This window comes from Glandiceps talaboti, chromosome 14, assembly GCF_964340395.1.
Source record: "Glandiceps talaboti chromosome 14, keGlaTala1.1, whole genome shotgun sequence".
Taxonomy (NCBI): Eukaryota; Metazoa; Hemichordata; class Enteropneusta; family Spengelidae; genus Glandiceps; species Glandiceps talaboti.
Window position 1 is genome coordinate 4,566,346 of NC_135562.1, and position 13,813 is coordinate 4,580,158.

The 13,813-nt window shown below is 34.6% G+C and overlaps 1 protein-coding gene across 8 annotated transcripts in view; it reads left to right on the top strand.

Annotated features, from left to right (window-relative positions):
• Nucleotides 1-1,499: 1,499 nt before the first annotated feature.
• Nucleotides 1,500-13,813, top strand: part of LOC144445429 (otoferlin-like) — a 33,993-nt gene continuing 21,679 nt past the window's right edge. For 6 of the 8 annotated variants that reach the window (XR_013481903.1, XR_013481904.1, XM_078134970.1 and 3 more), the window contains exons 1-17: nucleotides 1,500-1,611; nucleotides 4,287-4,345; nucleotides 4,792-4,880; nucleotides 5,313-5,415; nucleotides 5,964-6,127; nucleotides 6,760-6,818; nucleotides 7,249-7,349; nucleotides 7,649-7,780; nucleotides 8,153-8,215; nucleotides 8,640-8,724; nucleotides 9,273-9,432; nucleotides 10,429-10,615; nucleotides 10,768-10,954; nucleotides 11,189-11,406; nucleotides 12,224-12,332; nucleotides 12,726-13,021; nucleotides 13,413-13,513. Coding sequence is in view for 6 of the 8 variants with exons in the window: in XM_078134970.1 (XP_077991096.1) it covers nucleotides 1,533-1,611; nucleotides 4,287-4,345; nucleotides 4,792-4,880; nucleotides 5,313-5,415; nucleotides 5,964-6,127; nucleotides 6,760-6,818; nucleotides 7,249-7,349; nucleotides 7,649-7,780; nucleotides 8,153-8,215; nucleotides 8,640-8,724; nucleotides 9,273-9,432; nucleotides 10,429-10,615; nucleotides 10,768-10,954; nucleotides 11,189-11,406; nucleotides 12,224-12,332; nucleotides 12,726-13,021; nucleotides 13,413-13,513 (2,192 nt within the window). In the remaining 2 variants the exon portion in view is untranslated. Of the gene's footprint in view, nucleotides 1,612-3,282; nucleotides 3,302-4,286; nucleotides 4,346-4,791; nucleotides 4,881-5,312; nucleotides 5,416-5,963; nucleotides 6,128-6,759; nucleotides 6,819-7,248; nucleotides 7,350-7,648; nucleotides 7,781-8,152; nucleotides 8,216-8,639; nucleotides 8,725-9,272; nucleotides 9,433-10,428; nucleotides 10,616-10,767; nucleotides 10,955-11,188; nucleotides 11,407-12,223; nucleotides 12,333-12,725; nucleotides 13,022-13,412; nucleotides 13,514-13,813 lie in introns of those variants that run through there. The other 2 variants (XM_078134972.1, XM_078134974.1) reach the window with 2 other exon arrangements.

A 13,813-nucleotide genomic window follows, 5' to 3' on the forward strand; every position in this document is an offset into this window, starting at 1 on the left:
CGTGTATAGCCTACAATGAGGGACTTTATCCTTGTTAACACGGTCAAACACGACAAAAACAATGCCACATCCGATAGTCCAAACAATTGCTTGTTATCCCTTTTCACAGTATACATACACTTATCTCAACAATACACCATATCAGGTCGTGCCTACATTACTTCAAATATTGCCTTGATGAAATAAAGAGCAATTAACCGCATGTTCAAATTGGTGAATAACATGTCTTACTCTTAGTGTGAAAACAAACCGTGACGATTTACAGGCGTGAAACGACGATGTACACGTAGTTCAATTTATAGAGATCGCACTGTTAAACGAAGGAATTTAGCTTTTTGACCGTAAGCGATCATGCTTATGATATATTCGAGTGATGAAAAGTGTAGTGGCATCATGAGTTACAAGACGTCTTGAAACAGCCACGAGTACATGATAACAATGTCTCCATATATTCATCTACGACATTTACAGAGGCCAACGAATTAACTGTAACAAGTGTATAGTTTGGCTTCGTACTTTGTTCAAGTACAAGTGAATGAAAAAAATGAAATAAACCGAGTTCACCTAACATTGCAGAGTAGTAAATTTTTCGCTTATTTTTAAATTTGGATACGTGGACCTGTCCTGCGAAACTATCATTTTTAATATGGATGGCAAACCTACCGCACGACGGGGTGTCATTCTAACATCAATAGACACATAAAGATTATGAGACAGACAAATCTCACCAGGGGCTGGTGTCAGTCTACCGGGTGGCCTACAGTATAAACTATAAACGATTATTATAATTTTATTAAAGTGTTTGATATTAATTAAAGCAGATGTTACAGGTTCTCCTTTAGAGAATTACAAAATCGATAGTATCGTTAATGAAGTATGGTATCAATCATGTGTATTTTGTGACCCCAAAACAAGCAAGCAAACAAACAAACAAACAAACAAACAAACAAACAAATAAATAAATAAATAAATACACACATAAATAAATAAATAAATAAATAGCAAACAAAGAAATTAACAATCAAACAAACAAACAAACAAACAAACAAACAAACAAACAAATAAATAAACAAACAAACAAACAAACAAACAAACAAACAAACAAACAAACAAACAAACAAACAACAAACAAACAAACAAACAAACAAACAAACAAACAAACAAACAAACAAACAAACAAACAAACAAACAAACAAACAAACAAACAAATGAAGCGTCATGACCGTATCATGCGATGTACCTTATAGGTTAATCGAGGTTTCTGTGTTGACGCCCCATCGGGTTTTTTTTTATCTACAGGCCAACTATTTTGAAATAACTACGTCATATTATCATGTTTAATTAATATTCAAATATTCAAATTTATAAATGTAGCCGTCTGACGATACTTGTACTGTGCTGCGCAGTTTCTATAAAATATACAGGTATATAAATAGCAATCGATTCAACCTCTCTTTCGACGCATAATTTGCATACTTTTTATACATGCAGTACAAAAGGTATACCAGTGTGCCTTCCTCGACAGTTTGAAAATGTCACTCGTTGTACATATCAAAAATGCTTGGAAATTACGAGGCAGGGGCGGCCGGCAAGTGAAAATTATTTTCAGGGGTAAGTTGTATTGGTATAATTAGATAAAATGTAGTGAACTGAATTACGAAGTTGACAGAAACTGGCACGATGTATCAGTGACGGATACAGTACAATAACTGTTTTCAGACAGTACTACGTCATTCTAACATCGATACAGGACGATTGTCTTATACGGTAGACTAACGGCTACTTTGGCTCTTTAAGGTCATCTAAGTCAGTAAGATAAGAAATCCACAGAATATAAATATTACACACAGCGATCTAAAAACATGTAAGTCGACTTTTATACATAATTATGTAATCAACATTGCGTGTGTTCACAAATCATATATTTTCACATTTCATTTGATATTTGTAAATCCAATTCCTATAACTCTAGTGTCAACATCTAAATATTTGTGGCTGTGTTTTGGGGGTGATAAAATAGCCGATACATGCTTGATATGTGTTCATACAGCTTGCTGAAACATGGTTTTGGTGATTTTGTTATTGGAAGTGTGGCGTATATACTGATGATTTTCAATACGACGTTTTGTGATTACAGTGGTATTCGTGCGTTCTTTGTGATGGTAAAGATCTGTTTGTCACATTCTCTGATGTAAATCCTCCAACCCACCCCATCACTGGTTACCTTACGTCGCATTTGCTTATAAGGAATTCTAAAATAAAGTAAGATGCGCTTAGAAGTAGATAAAATAACAAAGCATCACTTTTGACGCAAAAGATTGATTACTTGGCAGGAAGGTGTTAATACGTACAAGACAATTTTAAAAAAAAATCTTTTTATTTACATGAAAGTATTATTTTTAAACCGTAGTAAATTTGACATTTATGTATATTTTATGTTAAGGTGACAATAATTTTGATTATTTAAAACAAGTAACTCAAGTTTGCCATGTCAACGTGTCAAGAAAAAAAATGAAAACTGCCAACGTTAAAATGATGAAATAACATTTTCGCTGTAAAGTTATAATAACAATACACATTTTCCCGTATATCCAATTCAACCAAACTCAAATGTCACCAGATACTGATACCAAACAATATATTGTAACAACACGTTTTATTGATTTTTTATTATGAATATTAAACGAAAAATTATTCTTCACCACAATTTTTTTTCCAGAATAATTTGGATTTTAGGCAAATCTACTTTATCCTTGGATTTTAAAACAACCAGCATAATTCATGTCTATCGACAACACATACTATATCAGGCAAATGAACACGGGTCGGACTTTATCCTTTGGAGTGACGATGTTACATCTATATTTGGCATAAAGTAATTGTACGCCCGTCATTGCGAAAAAAAACAATGCATGCGTTCAGGCCACGTATCGTACCCGGGTACCGTATATTACCAATATCATTTGTAACTGAATATTTTAAGAACACATTTATCGTTGTTGTTTTTTGTGACCACAGTGAAATATCGTCACACAAAAAGACGTTTTTTATTGTTCTTTTCTGACATGCAAATTAATGAAGGTATCATGTCAGAACCGAGTTGACGACTCCCAAGTACCAGGATATTTACGCGCGCATTTATATTTAACTTCAACATTTCATATGCAAATGACATGCATGTTTACGCACAACCATTTAGCGTCATCACATTTTGTTGCAGCTATATCAGTAGCAGACTATTATGCTATATGCCTTTTAGCTGACCAAAGGAGACACTTTTTTAGAATGAGATGTCAAAAGGGTAAAAGATATCTTCACTCGATATTTTGACTGACCTTGTCATATTATGCATCTATATTTGTCATATTGTGTAATATGAATTTTATTCACTGTCAATGTGATTTTAATTACCCTGATATCAAAAGAGATGGGAATTAGAGGAACAGTCCGGAGTAGAAAGTTTGTTTAAAAAGTAAATTTCAATCGACTTATAACATTGACCATTGTCCCGTAGGCAATATGGATTTTTTAATTTAAATTATCAAGTTAATCATATACTAAGAAGCATTACTATAACTATGGGAAAGTAGGATATAATTTGAATAACATTCAGAAGAAAACTCAAAACAAGGTAGTAGATTTATTAAGAGTGTCGGAATATAACTCATAAAGAAGAAGAGTTATTTCCGAAATTTCAGTTTTAAGTTTAAGAAATTTTTTAGTTCACTTTTTAATCCATACCCTACTCTAAGTCTATTTCTGTCCTAGCAGCGTTTACATATATACATGTATACATGGTATCTATATCTTTACAGTACGGTGGTAAAAATAAACTCGTCAAACGCTGATCAATAAGTCCATGTCCAAATTTGGAATAAGGTTTGTTGTGAACCCGGAAGTCGTAAATATAAATCCAATTCGACTGTTAAGCTTCGTCGCCACTGTTTTCATTTAAAAGTGGAAATACGATTGATTCTAGTAAAAACCAAGACATTTCTTTCTTCATTGTGAGCAAACAAAACCTTAAATGTCTTGCAATGCAAGTTATCGAACTTTTAATTCCACTGTATGTCTTTCTGCTTGCAATCTGCTTGACAATTTGGGTCCATTACTGACTACAACCTCAACCACTAAACTCAGTTTACAAAACCAAAATTATGAACGAATGTTATTCCTCTTTCTGACATAATTAATCACAATTACTCGTACATTAATGGTTGTCTCAATGGTCTACACGTTGTAAGTTTATGTAATACAAACTGTATGTAATTGTATTATATTTTTAGGCAATCATCAATATACCGAAATTGTAAAAAGCCATGACAAAGAAGCGACATGGGATCAGGTGGGTGAATAATTTTGTTAACTTTGTTAATTTGCTTTCAAGATGATTCAAATTTCTTTCCATGAAATATATTTCTACAGAGCGATAGGTATTTTATCAATGATCTATCTCTAATTGCAATGTGTAAAAAATATCTCTATTAATCGCCTACCCCCTGTAAGTGGCCTGATGTCTATAGGTGCAGCTAATGGGCAGATTTGTGGTTTTCATTAATAATACGTTGTTTCAAACCAAAAATAATGTTTGCAATGTAATCGCCACCCCCAAAGCAATTGTGTGGAGGATGCTTAGCTGTTTTTAATTGCCCTCCCACTGGTGGTGAAGAATATCTACCCTCCCTTCCCCTGGGTTTCAACTTCCCCACCAGCCCACTGCCCACCAAGTATTGTCAATGATTTACCTACTTCCAACCCAAGTCCTTCATGATACAATATTTTTTCTTGCAGCAATTCGAATGGCCTGTAGGCTCGGAACTCCATCAAGATGAAATTATAGATATTGTGTTACTAAACCATGGAAAATTACGAACAAATGTGTACGTGATTAACTTTTATATTTATATCTTATCCTAGTGTATTATACAATTGCATATATCATGATTGTTTTCATTACAAGCAATGGTGTTGTCATATTTCATAGGAAGATAGTTATTGTAATACTTGTGGTGGTCGTGTTCATCATAAGGTAGTCTATATGCACCACTGAGAGCGGTAAATGTGTCGCGAGTATTCACAAGAAGAGACATTTTCAAACGAAGTGAAGACATAAATTAGAGATGAAAACCCGTTCTAGCTATGAATGTGTATTGTGTGTTTACTATATATTTCGATATACCGCCTACTTTGAGGATTGCATGCATGCATGCCTCTGTCTGTCTGTCTGTCTGTCTGTCTGTCTTGCTAACTAGTTGAATGGCCATTTGAAAAAGACAATTGATGTAATGGAAAAGGTGTCTTCGACGTTACAGATACGTTGGACATTTACAGATAATAACGCAAGATTTGGTAAAATACGGAGAATTATACATTACTGAGCGTCTATTGGACTCACACAGGAATACTCAACTGGAGGTATATATATATATATATATATATATATATATATATATATATATATATATATATATATATATATATATATATATATATATATATATATATATATATATATATATATATATATATATATATATGTATGATTCACTTCAACCTAGCTTGGTTTATTGATTTAATCAGCTATCAAACTTAAAATTTAAGGGTATTGATCTAACTATGAAAATGAGACGAAGAAGAACACATTGAATAGTGGTATTGTAAAGGACCAAAACTTCGCAATCAACTGTTAATGTCAAATACTTAAACTAAGTAGAAAAACGGTTGGGGAATGTTACACGTATGTGTAGTACACGGTGATGTAATTAGGTTTACATTTAACAGAACAATGTCAAATAAATAACGTACCATTCTATCGATTTTCAAACAGTGGTGCATTTTTGACAATCGCCCTAGATGGATATATTGACCAGAATAAAAATAGACGCGTCCACAATATTTTTCGTCTATTGCTCTAACATGCTGCGTTATGATCTTACTTTCATTTCAAACTTCTTCAACTTCAGACAGTCATTTCACTCGACATACTGTACTTCTCCCCGGATGGCAAAGTTGGTTGCCATTGGACACATGAAAGATTTGCTCCAATTGTAGAAGAGGAGGAAGATTGGTGGGATGATGATGATGGTTTGTCTAGAAGATCAAGTATTAGTTCGATCGGACTTGGAATGTAAGTAACATGACCCCATCCCCCTTTTGCGCCCCCTTATTTGTTAGGACTTGTAACGTAACTAACAGATATACTTAAATACCCCATCCCTCCATAGGACTTGGGATGTAAGTGACCTGATGACTTTGAACACCCCCCCCCCCCCCCCCCACGCTTCATTGTGAAGGACTTGTAATGTACTGGCAGATAGACTTACTAATACATTGTTCTCTCCATGGGGCTTGGGATGTAAGTTACATGTAAACTTTGGCATACATTATATTCACAACAGGAATTGAAATGTAACAAGTTGATTTGGATAACCAACCCCCTTTCCATGCGATATGACTTGGAACATGAAATGTCGTCCTTTGTAATACCCCCCCCCCCATCGAAAGGACTTGAATGTATTAGTTTGTAACCCCCCCCCCGGGCAATTCAGTAGGACTTGCAATGATATTTAGAAGTATATAAGATGTCTATATTGTATACTTTACATCTATAAGATGTACAAGTTTGACAAAATGAAACACTTTCATAAACAAATAAACAAATGCAGGGATGTGTGGTTGTCACATACAGGATAATTTGCACAAAACTTATTTTAATTTCACTGTCTGAGTTCGTATCATTTGAATTCTTTCCCACAACAGGGGGTTAAAACAAATTCGAAAACTGGGAAAGAAGAAGAAACGCAAACATTATGATGACGGTAAGATTTCGTATAGCTTGATGTTCATTCCAAGGGCTACACATAAGCCTAGATTCGTGGTGAAATATATACATCGTGAACTTATTGATATGCCTACAGTCGAATGCCTTTTCAGAAATATGATGCATATCATTATCGAGTATACCATTAAGAGGTCACAATCAATAACTTTATAATTTTGATGGACACGTTTATTTCTACATATTTATTCTACCATCATGTCTACTCATATCTGCCTACTGAAAAGTTTAATATCACCCGAATTGGTATATGCTAAAACGACATCAAGACCATGCAGACAAGAACTTTACATTTTTCCAGTATTAAAGTTGATTGATATACATTGCATACACACTGAGACATTTAAGGAGGGGTTTTACAAATATCTTTGTTTAGTCGTGATAATGAGCAAACATTCTTCCCATTCAAGATGATGGCGATGTCGATGGCGACGAGAAACCTCGGATGTCTGCACTTTATAAAAAGAAACCGGCCCTAGAAGATGCCACTTTAGTACCACATAACTGGCAGGTTAGATATGAGACGTTGATTGGTTGAGAACAGACTAGTAGATAACAGAGACGGACGGGACAGACAGACAGGCAGACAGACAGACAGACAGACAGACAGACAGACAGACAGACAGACAGACAGACAGACAGACAGACAGACAGTGAATAAACTTAAATGAGCATATACAGATATATCGTATGGATAGACAAATTTACTAACAGTCTCACAGACTGACAGGATGACTACTGCGGTGATAATCATGTTTCATCTCAAATTGAAACGTCACAAATTGAAAAGTTTTGTATAATTTCTCTAAGGTAAATGTAACAATCATCGAGGCCCGACAGTTAGCTGGTGTAGACATATCCCCTGCAATATGTGTGACTGTTGGAGATGACATTAAACACACAGCTGTCAAAAAGTCCACTAGCTGTCCATATTTTGATGAGGTAAGCATTTATCTTATTTTACCTTGCATGCATGTTGGTGAGGAGTTTCAAGCATTCCTTTCTTTAACAAGATTTTGGTTTATTATGGTTTATTATTACATTTCAGTCGACTTTGATAACAAAACTGGCAAGTCTCATTCTACAAAATGAATCGTGAATGAATACTGCTGACTGATGGCTAGTCGCTGGTATTTTTATAACACCAGGTACATCACTGAAGAAATATAGTATATGCATTATGAAAATTCTGTTATAACTTTTCATTTTTTAAATCAAGTGTACTGCTTTTGCTTCCCTAGAAATAACAAATTTCATAGTTATAATTGTTCTCATAACCTATTGTGAATATTAATGTTTTGCGTTTTGTTGCAGTTAATGGTATTCGACTACCACTGTGCTCAAGCAACGTTATTTGATAAAGTTGTAAAGATACAGGTAATGTCATATCAAGATAAGAACAGTTTCTTGATTTCTCAAACTCATTCCTCCAAGGACATACAATTTGGACATCGAAAAGTACGGATGAAAGGATATTTACACATTTTATGAATTTCTTACAAAATAAGCAAATCAGGAGATCATGTTTTGGAAGGAATGTGCCATACTTCGCTTTGTAGTGATATTTCGATTATTTATTATGTTTTCTGCGACCTTGACTGGGACAACACATGACATTACATTTATGGTGCAATTTTCTAAATCTTTGCATTTTGACACGACATTAACTGCCTATGAACGAGTGAACTGCATAACCACACTTGGTTACAACTGGTCGTTCGTAGACTTGTGTATATCTACCGTTAGCTTAAACTTACAAACAGTCCCGTTTATAATATTGCTGTTGTTTCCATTTTGATAGGCTGTTGTTGGTCACAGTCGTTTCAAGGCAGGACATGTCATTGGTCAATTCAAGTTTGACATAGGCACATTACATCTGGCCCAGGGTAAGCATATTGTAATCTGCTCGTAGATAACCTAAAATACTTTTGATGTCATGTGTCTACAAATAAGTGGAAGAAATCATTCAAATTTCTACAATTTAGGCCCGCAAATGGGGATGTAACTGCATAGATGTGATATATATATATATATATATATATATATATATATATATATATATATATATATATATATATATATATATATATATATATATATATATATATATATATATATATATTGCTATAGCATTCACGTGGCATAAAGTTGATTGACTTTCGCAGAGATGGCTCTGCTAAGACTAACAGACCTTTGATTGGATCAAATACATGGCTAACCATCCTAACTTTAACAGGGCTTACAATTTGATGGCGATCGTCACGTGAGAAGTTATTTAAACAGACACCATATTGCAAAATACTATATAGCTGGTCAGAAAATCCAGTTTGAAAAAGTATCAAATAAACTTCTCATTGCTATCTACAGTAGACAAATTAGAAGAATGACAGAGAACTTGACATTACTGTGCTTTTTGTGTATTTGTCTATTCTAGACCACATGTACTATCACAAGTGGGCAGTCCTTATAGATCCTAAGGATATCAATGGTGGAATTAAGGGATATGTCAAAATGAATATTTCGTATTTTGGAAAAGGTGAAATTTTAAAGACGCCTGTAGCCATTGACGATGATAACAACTTTGATAAAGAAGAGTAAGTGTGATATATTGAGAATTATATTATACCAGTATATTGATGGCACAAATCGTGAGATCTGATTGGTCTAGACTCCGAACGAGCGCGTCTAAAATGAGCGATAATGCACAGTTGGCACGCGTCCAAATTTTGATGTTCACTGTTCATCTAGAACGTTGTAGTCCGTGCAGGGATGGATTGGGCGCAAATGAAACCAGAAAATGTTGTGTCTTATCTTGTTTCCGATATTTTCAATATACTGGTATAATATAATAGCGATAAACCACCCCCTGGGAATGGTATACCACTCGGTTTTGACCAGTGAATTCAATATATGCACTCGCTATCGCTCGTGCATATATTTCGTTCACTGATTCACTCTTGGTATACCATCCCCAGGGGTGGTTTATTGTTTAAATATTAACTTAAGTCATTGGTGTTTTTTTTAAACTTTTGTATTTGTTAGATTATTACATAGAAAGCAAATTCAGTATTTGCTAAATACGAAATAACAAGGTCACGTTGTACAATTATATATGCCTCTGTAACTAACGCTTTGCGTATGGAACAGACCAATCTTTTTATAAGCGAGTACATCAAATGGAGAGGGTGGCGTATCCCTTTTTGGGGTCTATAGACGAATTAGTTACCAATACCATATGTTATGTGACTTTTTTATGTCACGTATTATACATTAAGTCACAAAGTTGTGGCGATGTTGCACAAATAGTACAGTCTTATAAATAAACTGCATTTAAACAAGTAGGTGTTAATTAAATTATGTATTACTTACATTCATTATAAATAAAATAATATAATGTACACTTTCTCTTCAAATTTTCTTCATCGTTATTCAAAAGTATATGGAATAGGTGGTGGTAATTTTGATGAAATTAAAAAAAAAATCTTTATTGCTGCTATTCTTAATAAACAGGTCATTCTTATTAGACTTAAACATCATGTTCCCAAATTTTCGACTCTTTATGATTTTCTCTGTTTTTATTTGTTCTCTAGGAACCTGCTACTTCCGGAAGGTATGAAACCAGAAAGATCGATGGGAGAATTTATAGTACGAGTGTTCAGAGCTGAGGATCTACCAGTGATGAATTCAGTCATGCTTGCAAACGTTAAGAAAGTTTTCACTAGAAGTATAAAGGATCTGGTAGACCCATTCGTTGTTGTTGCTTTTGGTGGACAATCGGTAGGTGTAAATCTACATTATAAATGTCTATTAATTATATTGCATGCTAACAAGAAAATCCGGAAATGAAAAAGTAAAACTTGCAACTGACATCTTTAATAATTGACGGTACACACACTAAAGTATGTTTTGTCACTTATTCTTCCTTGCAGGGTAAAACAACTGTGAAGAACAACAGGTATAATCCATTTTGGAACGAGCAAATTGTATTCAAGGAAAATTTTCCTCCACTCTCTCGACGAATCAAGATAGAATTACGGGATAGAAATGGCGTTATTGATGAACTAATTGGTTCCCATTTTATCGATATGACACGTATCTCAAATAATGGTCATAACGGTATGTACATGCACAATTTAGATATTGCATAGAATTGTCTTAAAAAGGCATTTCACACGGGTTGTGCGAAAAATGTTAGACGATTAGGGAGTATACTTTTTTTGCGATGACATATGTCCATGATATAATTGTTTTGACGTAGACCCTTAAGTAATGCAAAGAACAGATTTTGATAATAATTGCACAAAATCAAATTTACTTTTTTCTAATAAACTCAAAATAATATATATTTAGGCTTCCTACCCACGTTTGGTCCAAGTTGGATTAATTTGTACGGATCAATGAGAGGTTACAGTGCATTGAGGGACCATAGTCATTTAAATCAAGGTTTGGGAGAAGGATGTATGTACCGTGGAAGGATCTTAATAGCTGTCGAGACGAAGATCGCAGACAGCAGCTTACACTCTGGTTCAATTAGTGTTGAAGAATCGCCGACACTGCCAATATCAGAGGTAATTATTAAAAAATAATTCTTTCAGAACAATAGTGTCAAGAGTTGCATGATAAGCGTAAATGTATGCATTTATCCAAAGGTCGTTCTTTCAAAATAAAGTCACCCGTCAATAACCTATACACTTGGACATACTTCTCCCATTTGCGTTGTAACACTGATTAAAACACCGAACACAAGGAAAATGAAATAATTGGAAAGTAATTACATATATTAGCAATAACTTGTGCCATAACTAAGGCACTGAAGTTAACTATTACTAATTATACTCAAAGGAAGAATTTAAGACACTATATAAGAAACGAGATTAGGAATTGCGATAATTATTGTGATATAATTAATTTGGTTCTAGGACAAACGCCCCCCGGACAAATGCCCCCCCCCCCCCCCGGACAAACGCCCCCGGACAAATGCCCCCGGACAAATGCCCCCCGGACAAATGCCCCCGATAGGACTGTTGTTGCCTACGAATAGATAGAGATAAAAAATATCTAGATTTTGGGAAGTACACTTAAAATATGAGTTTATCACCTTTATTGTATTATTACCAAAAGCGAAATTTAGAACACAAACTTGGCCCTCCCAAAAACAAATCTTGCTCAATCTAAGGTTGATATAAAGTTGTATCTGTGTCTGTGTCTGTGTCTGTGTCTGTGCATGTGTCTGTGTCTGTGTCTGTGTCAGTGTCTGTGTCTGTGTATCTGTGTTATGTAACACGAATAGTTCTCCAACTACCTTGCAAGAAACATTGAAATGCAATACAATGCAATGAATCACGTATCTTATATAATGTTATATTATCTTTATAATGTTTTCAGACTGCGCCTGGAGTTAAGGAAGATTTCTTTCTGTTTGGATGTTTCCTGAATGCTAATATGATCGATAAAAAGATTGGTGACAAACCAATCAGCTTTGAATTAAGTATAGGTGAGTCATATCAAATATGCACGTGTACGATTAGCCTTTCTTGCAAAGAAAATCTCAATAAAAACCAATACCCAATTTAAATGAATATTTTGACATTTCATAATTTTCTGACTAATAAGAAAACCGAAATGTGAGCTAAATTGTATCATGTGACAATACAAAGATGACCCATACTATGACAGAAGAACCCAATGATGTGTGCTGTATAACAAGAGCTAATTGTACGATTGCTTTGTGTAACCTACATGTGTTATAACGCCGACATTTTCTACATGAAAATCCTGTTTTAGTGATCTCCGTACTGTTTTCGGTGTAATAGTACATGTGCCAATACCACTAGTATGCGCACACACCGGTGCAAGTAAACATTTGAACACATGTAATGATTCACAGGTACTCATGGTAACTATTTGGACGGACAAGGAGCTGAACTTAAAACAATGGAAGAGCTATTCAAACTATCTGAAGTCAAGGTTGAACCTGAAGATGAAGAAGACGAGGGTTCCAAGACAAAACCAAGCAAGATCGAATCAATGACGTACCCAATACAACCCAAGACGAAAGACAAATACTACTACTATATGCCGTACGAGGAGAAGAAACCATGTGCGTATGTCAAGTTTAAATGGGAGAGCCTTGTAACCAGACTGTATGACCAGAACACGTACTATAGAATTGCAGAAAACTTGGTGAGTTAACGTCATTTTTTTGTCTATGACAAGATAGTGAACGTATGATAGTATTGCTTTGCTAACAATCAAGATCAAAATTATTTACATCCTCATGTTCGAGATGTTTATTGTGATGAAATTTCACCGATATAATCATATTTGCTCATCTCCTCGATGTCGTTACAAAATTAGGCCATGCCTTTGTAGTTAGCATACATAATCTTGTAAAAGAAACGTAAAGTCCAAATCTATGCAAAACTATATTCAAGTGAAAAGATTGACAATCACTTTTCCATAAAATATCGTTTCTGTACTAAAATCTTTCAAGACATTATAATTTTGTATTCAATTTTATGTACTCTGTAATACAATCCTATAACGTCTAAATTCATTGACGACATCCTTGCAGGAAGAAGGTTTAGCAAAAGTAAGCGACAGAGTCATGAAAGAAAATCCTCATCCGGAGAAATTGTTGATAAAAGTGATGGATCAACTTAGCAAGGGCTGCAAGTAAGTACTTTGGTTGATGTCATATGATGTATTTAACTACTATAAGTGCGATAGTATACTACAAATAAAAGTGCATCAGACAATTGAAGGGATAGAGTCCTTGGCAAGATTTGAACCACTATTGTGTCCCAGTCAACCCTGCTCTATAATAGGTACCTGGTAGGAAAGCGCTGAGGTTGTAATGTTAACGCTTTAATCTTTTGCTCTCTACAACGGATTGTCTGCCCAGGGAACCGGGGAATTATATGCCAGTGCCAAGGTAATAATCAAAAAAGTGCCTTGTGCAGCGTTGGAAAGTGC